Genomic DNA, 10,583 nt, shown 5'->3' with positions numbered 1-10,583 from the left:
GAGCAGAACCAAGAGATCAATGTACGCATTAACAACAACATTGTGAGATGATCATCCTTGTGGATGCAGTTCCTCTTGGAAGTTCAGAGAACTAGGACAACCCTATTAGACCAGCTATGGACACTGCCATCCCTAGCCAGAGGTAGAAAAACAAAACATTAAAACAACCTTCAGAATCTGAAGAAAAGCACGTTCACTTTTTGAATTTTTTTTTTGTTTTTGCAAGGCAGTGGGGATAAGTGACTTGCCCAAGGTCACCCACCTAAGTAATTGTGTCTGAGTTCAGATTTGAACTCAGGTCCTCCTGACTCCAGGGCTGGTATTCTATCCACTGCATCACCTAGCTGTCCCACTGTGTTCACTTTTGTAAAAAGTATCTCATGTCTTTCTTTCCCTTAATCCTAATTCCTCACACTGAAAATGACTAACCTGTAAACATGCCAAATACAATATTAGCACAATACTAATCTGACTGTTCGCTACTGAGGGGAGGGGAGTGGGAAGGGAGGGTGGAAGGAAATTTTTAACTTAGAAATATATCTATACACACACACACACACACACACACATATATAGGCAAATGGATGAAATTTGGAAAGGTAAAACATCAATAAAAAATTTAAAATTAAAAAAATAAAAAAAGAATCCAGCAACTGATGCTGTCATCCTGGTGAGGAAATTAAATCAGAATGGGTAAGTAATTTGACCATAGTCAGACAGCTAGTAAGTGATCAGGGATAAGTGCCTTTTCTTTTTTCAGCCTCTTTTTATCAGTTTTTTAAATTACCTTGACAAAACAGACCAGAACCTGGCATTTTGTAGCCTGAACCCTACCATTTAACCAGACATAAGACATTTTTGTAAACTTCTTAGTTTAGGAGTGCTTTTCTTACATACACACACACACACACACACACACACACACACACACACACACACACACACACCCCTAGACCCTCAAGTAGAGAGACAGGATAGTCTCTTGCTCTAGATGTTATCTGTGCCCCTTGCCGCCCTTTTTCCTCAAGCAGGGCATGATCCACCAGACCAAGACCCTTAGAAGCATTTGAAAAAGGCCTGGGGTTTGACTTCAAGTATTTAAATTGCAATCCTTTTACTCTGCCATGTGATGTGTACATATACATCCAAGTATATTGAAAAGAGTTTGAGACAGTAACGAGGGAAGGGAGGGTGGAAAGAAAGAAGGAAGAAATGAAAGAAGGAAGGGAAGAAGGTGGTATGGAAAAAAGGGAGGGAGGGAGGAGAGAGGGAGGAAGGAAGGAAGGAAAGAAGGAAGGAAGGAAGGAAGGAAGGAAGGAAGGAAGGAAGGAAGGAAGGAAGGAAGGAAAGAAAAGAAGGAGGAAGGAAAGAACAAAGGGAGAAAGGGAAGAATTATAAAGGAAGGAGGAAAGGGAGGAGGAAAAGGAGGAAGGAAGAAACAAAAGAAGAAAGAGAAAGAAGCAAAGAACAAAGGAAGAAGGGGAAAACAAGGGAAGAAAGAAGAGAGGAGAGGAAAAAAGGATGAAAGCAGGAAGGAAAGAAGGAGAAAAGGGAGGAACATAGGGAGGAAGGGAAGAATGAAAAGGGGAGGAGGGAAAGGAGGAAGAAAGGAAAAGGAAAAAAAAGAGGGAAATGAGAAAAAGGAGGATGGAAGGAAGGGAAAGAGAGGAAGAAAAAAGGAAGAAAGAAAAGGAGGAAAGGGATCTAGAGGGAAGAGGAGGAAAAAAGGAAGAGAGAGAGGCAGGGAAGGAGGACTTCTCTCTCTCTTAAAAAGTTGAGTGAATGTCTTTGAACACCACAAGTATTAGTATGGAAGCTAGACTGGTGGAAAGAATGTGACTTTTGACATATCCACCTATGCAAAATAATTGGTCAAAACTGAAAGAATGGTATGTATCCCTCTCATTTGGGATATGAAAGCCTGAGAAACAATTTGAACTTCTTGGGTTAGATTGTGAAAGCACTAAATTCTCATGGTTGGTCAGAGTTCAAGGTTGGAGGTACTTCCAGGCCTTTGGGGGTTTAGGGTTTTCATGGGAGTATGTTTCCAGAAGCTAGGAAGATTCTTCTAGGTTTTGCTTATTTTCCTTTTTGTTTTTTTGGATTAATCAACCTTGTGGCTAACCAGTCACTCCTCCTCCTCCTCCTACCCCCTTAGGCTTCTCTTTTTTTTTTCCTGGGGCAGCATTTCTCTCTCAATTTGGCCTCATCGCTTTGAGGCTTTTCCATGGATTTGGTATCCATCCATCAGAACCCAGGAGAGGTTATATAATTCCTGTCCATACTCCTTGTATGAGTGTTTGGCATGAATAGCTTTGTAAGATTCTGTATTAGAATCACATTCTCCATTATTGACACATTTGTTTTGGAGCTAGGTTTTCCTCAAAGTGATCAATGTGAATTTTCCTTTTTTAAGGGTGCTGTACTTGATGAATATACCTCCTGTTTTCCAGAAGAAATCTCTATCTGTGATTAATCATCATGTTATTTCCTTACCTAATCTCTTACCACTTTTTTGTTCCCAAACCTATTTAAACTCTTGCCTATACCTACTTTGGGCATTTACTCATAATGACAATTCTTGGCTCTGTTTTCTCCTCATATTCTCTATCATGAAATCTCTTTCACTTCCATGGTTTCAATTACCACATTGAGACTAGTGATTACCAAGTATGACCTTAATTCTATTTACAATTATTATCTTATTTCATCCTCACAACCTTAGAAGGAAGGTGACATTGTTATCCTTATTGTACAGATGAAAAAACTAAGAGTGTCTTGCCTGGGATCACCTAGATAGTCAATGTCTGAAGCTAGATTTGAACTCAGGTCTCTGTTTCCTCGTCTATAAAATGAACTGGTGGTGGAAATGGCAAACTACTCCAGTATCATTGCCAAGAACATCCCCAAATGGATCCAACATCCTACTCCAAAATCAGTGCTTTCTCCACTGAGCCACAAAAACTCAGCTCCTTTTATTTACAGGATATCTCCTTTAGGATACCTCAATGACATCTCAAATGCAGCATGTCCAGAGTGAAACTCTGACTTTCCCCCCCACCCTTTTCCCTTCTCCTTAATATTACTATGTGTGGCATCATCTTCTAACGCTGCCAATTCCATATCCAAAAATATCTCTGGAAGGCATCTTCTCTTCTCTACTCTCACAACAACCCTTCTCCTAGATTTTTATTACTAGTTCTTGATTGATATGAATGTTTCTTTGTTTCTTTCACAATTCTACCCTCCCTCTATTCTACTCCATCATTCATACCACTACCATAATGATAATCCTTATAAACAAATCTGTTCACATCTTTCTTGTGCTAAAAATCCACACTAGCTCCATATGTCTGGTTGAGTAACATTCACAATCTATTACCATATGAAACTCTTTACAATATGGAACTGCTTTCTCACTGTAAACTTATCTCATATTATACCTTCCCCCATATTTTAGTTCTTTTTATTAAATTGTTTTTCAGATGCATCTGGCTCATCATGACCCCATATGGGATTTTCTTGTCAAAGATCCTGGATGATTTGACATTTCTTTCTCTAACTCATTTTTCAGAAGAGAAAACTAAGTCAAACAGAGTTAATTGGCTCACCTAGTCAATATAGCTAGGTGTCAGGTTGATTTGAACTCACAAGGAAGGGTCTCCCTGACTTCAAGCCTGGCTCTTTAGCCTCTGCACCATCTAGTTGTTCCCCCCTAAATATACCCTGTTTTATCCTAATAAAACTCTTCTTTTCTCACACAATGTGAAGACTAATCCCACCACTGCTTCCACATTTCTGTCACTTTGCTCAAGGCCATTCTCTATGCTCTCTTTCCTTTCTTAATCTATTAAAGATCTCTCTATCCTTTAAGGTATAACTCAAATGCCACCTTCTTCTGGAAATACTCTTATCATTCTACCAGTTGGTAAAGACCTTCCTTCCAAGATCTCTCACAGCACTTTGTTTTGTAATTCTAATGCATTATTAGACTCAAATGCAAGTGATTCTAATACATTATCGCTTGCACGCGTGTGTACACACACATTTATACACACACACACACACACTCTATATTTGTTGGTATTGTATCCTCCTATTAGATGTTACACTCTTTAAGGGCAGTGATCCAGTCTAAGCTAAGGTCCCTTTTCTATTCAATATGCAGAGTCCACTTCCAGGAACCATCTATAATCTTTTCTGCATATTGTCTTCCTCTTGTTGGACTATAAAAACAGGATAAATTTTGGTCTTTTTTTACTTTTATAGTCCCATATTTATTATAGTGTCTGGCACACAGTAGGTGCTTAATGAATATTTATTGGCTTGATTTGTTATCAAATTGCATATTGTCAAAACTCTGCTAAAGTTCTTCTTAAGAAGCAGAATTATGTAGTGAAGAAAGCACTAGATTTGGAATCAGAAAGGCCTGAGTTCAGATTTCAGGTGAGACAATGACTAGAAAATAGGATCATGAGCAAAGTCACTTAATCTCTCTTTGACTTAGTTTCCTCATCTATTAAATAAGAGGGATGAAAAGCACCTCCAGAATCCCTTCCATATGTAAGTCTTTTGACCAAATTCAAGTGACCCTTGAATCTGACAGAAGTCTAGTAGAAATTCCTAGAAAATCCTGAAAGTTAGACGAGTATTAATCACAAAACCTTATACAGAATGAGCACTCTGATCTGTTCAATGAATTTCCAGGAATGATACCAGACCATTTATGGAGTAATGGGGGAGGGAAGCAGACCTCGAGAAGTCAAAAGACTGGGATAGAGAAACAGACACTTGAGACATATTACCTTTTATGTGTTGATTTTTTTTAATGAACATATTATAATTTTACAAAATAACTGGCTTTAGCAGTTTTATGATACAGTAGATCAGTTCCTTTCACCGTGTCCCCAATTACATCATTCCCAAGGGATATGAACTGATGTGCCCATTAGCAATATTACAGGGTTGAAGAAGAGGAAGAAAGGCCAACCAAGTTAAATCCCTGCCCTGATGATGAAGGGAAGAAAAGAATGTACTTGAGAAAGGTTCCCTCCTTGTTCTCTTGTTTCCATTTCTCTCTCTCTCTCTCTCTCTCTCTCTCTCTCTCTCTCTCTCTCTCTCTCTCTCTCTCTCTCTCTTTTCCTTTACTATTTTGGTCAAAGGTAGCATCATGAAAAAATCTGACCAGCCCGCCCCCCCCCCAGACAACTGCTGTGTTAAGATTATCCAAACACACCATTATGAAGACTGGTTGAATAGATACCAAGCGATGTGGTTTTGGAACTAGTAAGTTCTTCAACTGCAAGTGAGGAGAGGGCAAGGACTGAGTACAAGTCAATGTCCTCTGGGAAATACATAACCAGTGAAATTTAGTTCCTGACTGGTCTCTGCTCATAGTAGATGACATTTGCATTTATGGACCATTCAATTGTAAGCTCCTTAGAAGCAGAGACAATCTTTTTTTCCCCTACGTTTGTATATTCAGACACAGTGCCTAGCATATAGCAATCATTTAATAAATGCTTAATGATTGATTGATTGATTGATAAGTTCCTGTGATATCAGAGACAAGATCTGGAGGAGGAAATTGTCATCTGATAGACTAGAGGTGATGGAGGACTGCTACTTGTTAGATCAGGTTCTGCTTGAACCAGGGGAGGATGGTATTCATTGCATTACTTTTCTGACAATATGAAATAGGTTCTACTGTTTTCCTGGAGAACCATATGGAGTCAAGGACATGAGCAACATAAAATAAAAGACATAAAAATAAAAAAATAAAAATACCCTGCTTACTACCAACTTTATGAAGAGGCTGGGCAGAGAAAAAAGTTCATATGAGTGATAGACTTCTCATTCTTGTTTAGGACTACAGCTATGCTTGGGCAGCCTTAATGGCTATCATGACTCTCTCTGACCTTATGCCTGATACTTTGGACAATGTTGGAAAGTCCAAAGACTTATCCAAGGAATTGGAATTTTTCAGCATCTTCCTAGCCCAATAAAAGCCATTTATCTCCCAGGGTCATTTGTAAAATGAATAATTCATTCTATTATTTTCCAAGAAAAGCTCACCAGTATATTTGAACTCCTTGTCTGTTTTTGAGTCAGAAATAAGTTTCCTTCATTTTCTGTGACCTCAGGTATGCAAAAGGATGCTTTATTAAAATTAGGCTATGGTTTTTTTTTGTTTTTGTCTTTTACTTCTCCCCCCTCCATTACTTCCCCTCACTGCACCCCTGCTACATCTTCTAGAACAAAGGATCTTAATCCGAGGTTCATGAATTTTTTATCTATTTTGATATTTATTTTCCAAAATAATGGGCAGCCAAGTAGCACAGTGGATAGAATACTAGCTCTGGAATTAAGAAGACTCATCTACCTGATTTCAAACCTGACCTCAGATAGTTAATAACTGTGTGACCTTGGGTGAGTCATTGACCCTATTTTTCCTCAGTTGAGAAATACGTTGAGAAAGAAAATGGGGTCGTGACCACAACAATTATAATCTTATATATTTGATTTTATATATTTAAAAATTCTTCTGAAAAGGTTTCATAGGCTTCATCAGTCCATACAAAGAACTCCACATCACAAAGTTCCCCTGCTTTCTGAGAAAATGTATGCTTCCCTCTCTCTGCCTTTTCATTTTAGAATATGTGTTCTTGAGCAGGTCAAAGATGTTAACTTTTAAAATAGTGTTTAATATTACAGTTGTTAAACATTTAATTTTTGTATGATAAAATGAACAATGGATCTAGGAATCAGTGAGCCAAAGTGTGTATGTTGTGATCAGAGCATATAGGTAAATAAGAAGTATTTTCCTTGAGAAGAGCTAGAGAATCCCAGAGTTCATCTTTCTTCTTCCTACTCCTTCTTTTGTTTGTTCTTGCTCAATCACTTTCAATGAAAGATGAATGTTGCACAAGATGAACCTATACCCAGTTTGTATTTGCTTTTCCATAGTTAATGGTCCAGGGTGCTAAAGAGCAATTAATTTGTCTCTACCAGAGGCTTACTCAAGATACTAACACAAAACAAACATCTTTGAGAGTTTGAGGGTATAAGAAGGTAAGGCAGGGATTGATATATTTAAGTCTACTTTATGGTGGGTAGATAAATATGCTAACTTTCTTTAAAACCAAACTATTGAGTCCAAATGGCTAAGCCTGACTATGGGTCTCATATTGCTGAAATTCACCTATCTCCCCACAGAGTGTCACCCTAACTCCATGTGTCTCTCCATTTAGCTGCATCTGTATCTATGGGTCACAGATTTTTCACGCTATGTTTGATTTGAATTTCCTTTGGACTCTCTGAACCATCTCTAACTGCCAAAAGTCACCCCCTGGGTATGCTTCCAGGCTTGGTTTAAGGACTGAGTCACCTTGACTCATTTCTTCCCCCATCTCTCTCTCACCACTACCCCCCCCCCTACTCCCAGATGGGGCCTCCTTTAACCCTAAATTTGATAGATTTTTCTCTGAATTATTTTCAGGTTTTTTCCATCTTTATCTCTGTTTGAAATTCCACTCATTTTATCCATTGCAATTTCATATGCATATATATATATAATATATATATATTTAAAGTAAAATCTTCTCTAGGTTAGAGGAGAGATCTTATGTGACAGAGGGCATGGCTGATAAGAAAAGAGTGAATTCCTGATGTTACACTATTGAACACTCAGAAGGTCTCTAGAAAATACTTGTTGCTAAGTGACTGAATGAAATTCATATTTGAGTTCTACACATTGGGTAATTTCCATCCTACCCTGTCAGCCTTGGGAGTGAAAAAAAACCCCTGGATAATGCCCAAGTCAACTGAATACTCTTAGAGGCAGAAGTAGGTGAGTGTTCTAACAAGAGATGTTGACTTTAGCATCTTGTTCCACAAACCACTGAAGTTGGAGACTTAAAAGAAAAACTTGAATATAGAGAGATCATGGCCTCAGACAGGGGAGCAATGAATACTGAGCTTTAAAAAATGGTACGATAGCATATGGAGGAAATCTATTTATCACAAAATTTCATGTCTAATTTTTTTCATATTAAGCTTCATGAGCCAGGCAGGATTTTTACATGTTCTGCAAGTCTTAATCATTTAGTTTATCTAATTGACCATCTTGCCAACCCATGATGGAGGCATTTAAATACAGAATAATTACATTTGGAAAATATTAGTAAGCTTTTGACATCGAAGGCAAAGGACTTTAATCCTTTACCTACCCTAGAAAGAAGGAGCAAATATTACTCTATCCTAATCATATGAAATAACCATGAATTGAGAAAGTTGTCTCTACTAGCATTTCTTAATTTCCCAAAGGCCACATTTTCAATCTGGTCTCTGTCCTCATTCTTTTTTGTTTGTTTGTTTGCTTGTTTTTGTTTTTGCTTTTTTGTAAGGAAATGGGGTTAAGTGACTTGCCCAAGGTCACACAGCTAGGTAATTATTAAGTGTTTGAGTCTGGATTTGAACTCAGATCCTCCTGACTCCAGGGCCAGTACTCCATCCACAGCACCCCCAGCTGGCCCCATCCTCATTCTTATATTCCAATGTCTGTGTCTCATTAGGTTTTCTTAAATTTCATAATTAATATGATAGAATTTAATTCTTCTGGTTCACATATGTATCTAGAATAGGACCAAAGTCATCTAGCCACTAACCAAAGAGTTCTTGCAAGCTTGAATACCTTAATTTTCTTAGATGACTCAGTAGGGGCCAAAGGGATAGAGACTGAATTTTTGATTTCATTGGTCTAGGCAACTCAACAATCAGCAAGTCAGTAACCTTTCTTCAATTCCAGATTCTTAGAGAGTTGCCTAGAGTACTGAAAGAATAAGTAATCTGGCTAGTTCACAGAGTCAGTTTTTGTCAGTTAGGATTTCAACCCAAATCTTCCCGTCTCCAAGGTCACCTCTATATTCACCACACCATGTTGCCTCTAGATGGAGCACTACTGGGGACTTCAACCATTCAGGCAAAACCTACCCTGTTTGAATAGACTGGAAGGAAAAGGGAATGATCTGGGTCTCTTGGTCTCAACTTGGTATGGGTCACTAGTGGTGACACTAAGTTGTTTTTCACCCATTGTTTGTGTAGCTCAGGCCCTGCTTCCAGGAATTCATCCTATCAAAGGCTAAATAGGATTACAGTTATCACACAGTCTCTTACTCCCTGCCTTGATCCCATAAGCAAGGAAGGAAGGAAGGACTGATTAAAGGATCATTTCTGTACTTACCCCTAGACTCCCAATATTATGTAGGACACGTACATTACAGCAGCATGTGTGTGGCAAAGAGTATTTGTTTTACCTTAATAGACAGCAAAAAATATATCGTATATTTCATATATTTATGTAATTTATGTAGTTTTGCTTAAATACTTATAGAGTTCATGACTAAATTAATTACTGCTGAAGGAGTCTATGCAGTTGAAGAAAGGAAGCAGGACAGGGTTAGAGAAGACAGAGTCAGCTAGATGGCAGACCATTTATGATAAGAAGATACAAGGAGTCCCTGGCAACTTCTTGGTGATTTTGAGCTTGAGTTTATAAGTTGGGTGTGGGTGGGCTGGGATGGGGTGGGAGAGCAAGGGAGAAGAAGAAGAGGAGAGTGTCGGAGATGAGCATGAGAGTGGAGCATGGTACAGGGGGATCTTGGCCCATCAAGAGTAGCTATCCTGTCACTTGGATGAGGTTCTCTCCTTTTACAATGATGATATTGATAGTCATCAATAACACAAATGTCTTTTGACATGCTTGGCACTTTAGAGGCATTCTCTCACAGAGTACATAGTCTTCCTCTCCTCCCTGGTTTCTTATGGTCTCTCCAGGCATCTCCTCCTTCCATCAGTCTTGGTCTCCAGACTTTTCTTCAAACTTCCCTTCCTTCCTCACTCACCCCACCCCTCTTAGCCTCCTGGGCCAGCAGCAGGGTCTTTTTGCCCCATTTATTGATTCTCTTCTGCTTTGGGATCCCTGCAAGTGCACTCATCTTGCTCACAGTCAGCAGCAAATGGGATTACCTATAGGAGATAAAGAGAAAACTTTATCACCCTGGGGGTTAAGAGAATATTTGAAATTTTTTTTAAATCCCATATTGTTTATCTCAGGATCACTTTTACCCACAATTTCCCCAAACCTATCTTTATCACATTGTTACTGTCTTTTCTTATATATAAATTGAAATAACTAAAACAAGAATTTTCTGGTTTTAAAATTTTCTTGCTATGTACATCCTACTGTGAGGAAAAAGTAAAGGGGAAAAACAAAGAAAAATAAAGGAAAAAAGTATATTTCAATCTGCATTTAGGCTCCATCTTTTTTTCTGTGTAGATGGATAGCATTTTTCATTATAAATCCTTCAATATTGTCTTGGATCATTGTGTTACAGAGAATAGTTAAGTTTTTCACAGTTGATCATCATGCAGTATTGTATCATTGTATTCATTTCTGCTCATTTTGCTTTGCATCCATCTATGTAAGTCTTTCCAAGTTTTTTAAAAAATAATTTTTTTTCCAATTACATCATTTTTAACATGGGCAAATCACTTAATCCTGATTGTCTCACATCTCCAGTCAT

General features: G+C 38.2%; 1 protein-coding gene across 1 annotated transcript in view; it reads right to left on the bottom strand.

Annotated features, from left to right (window-relative positions):
* Positions 1 to 5,199: 5,199 nt before the first annotated feature.
* The window catches only part of LOC141511886 (pappalysin-2-like), an 81,700-nt gene continuing 76,316 nt past the window's right edge, over positions 5,200 to 10,583 (bottom strand). Inside the window, exon 7 of the mRNA XM_074220882.1 lies at positions 5,200 to 10,026. Within this exon, the coding sequence (XP_074076983.1) occupies positions 9,952 to 10,026 (75 nt within the window). The 3' untranslated portion in view covers positions 5,200 to 9,951. The remainder of the gene's footprint in view (positions 10,027 to 10,583) is intronic.

The sequence above is a fragment of the Macrotis lagotis genome, chromosome 2 (assembly GCF_037893015.1).
Source record: "Macrotis lagotis isolate mMagLag1 chromosome 2, bilby.v1.9.chrom.fasta, whole genome shotgun sequence".
In the NCBI taxonomy this organism is placed as follows: Eukaryota; Metazoa; Chordata; class Mammalia; order Peramelemorphia; family Peramelidae; genus Macrotis; species Macrotis lagotis.
The sequence above is the reverse complement of the archived record's forward strand: the minus strand, read 5'-3'. Positions and strand labels throughout refer to the sequence as shown.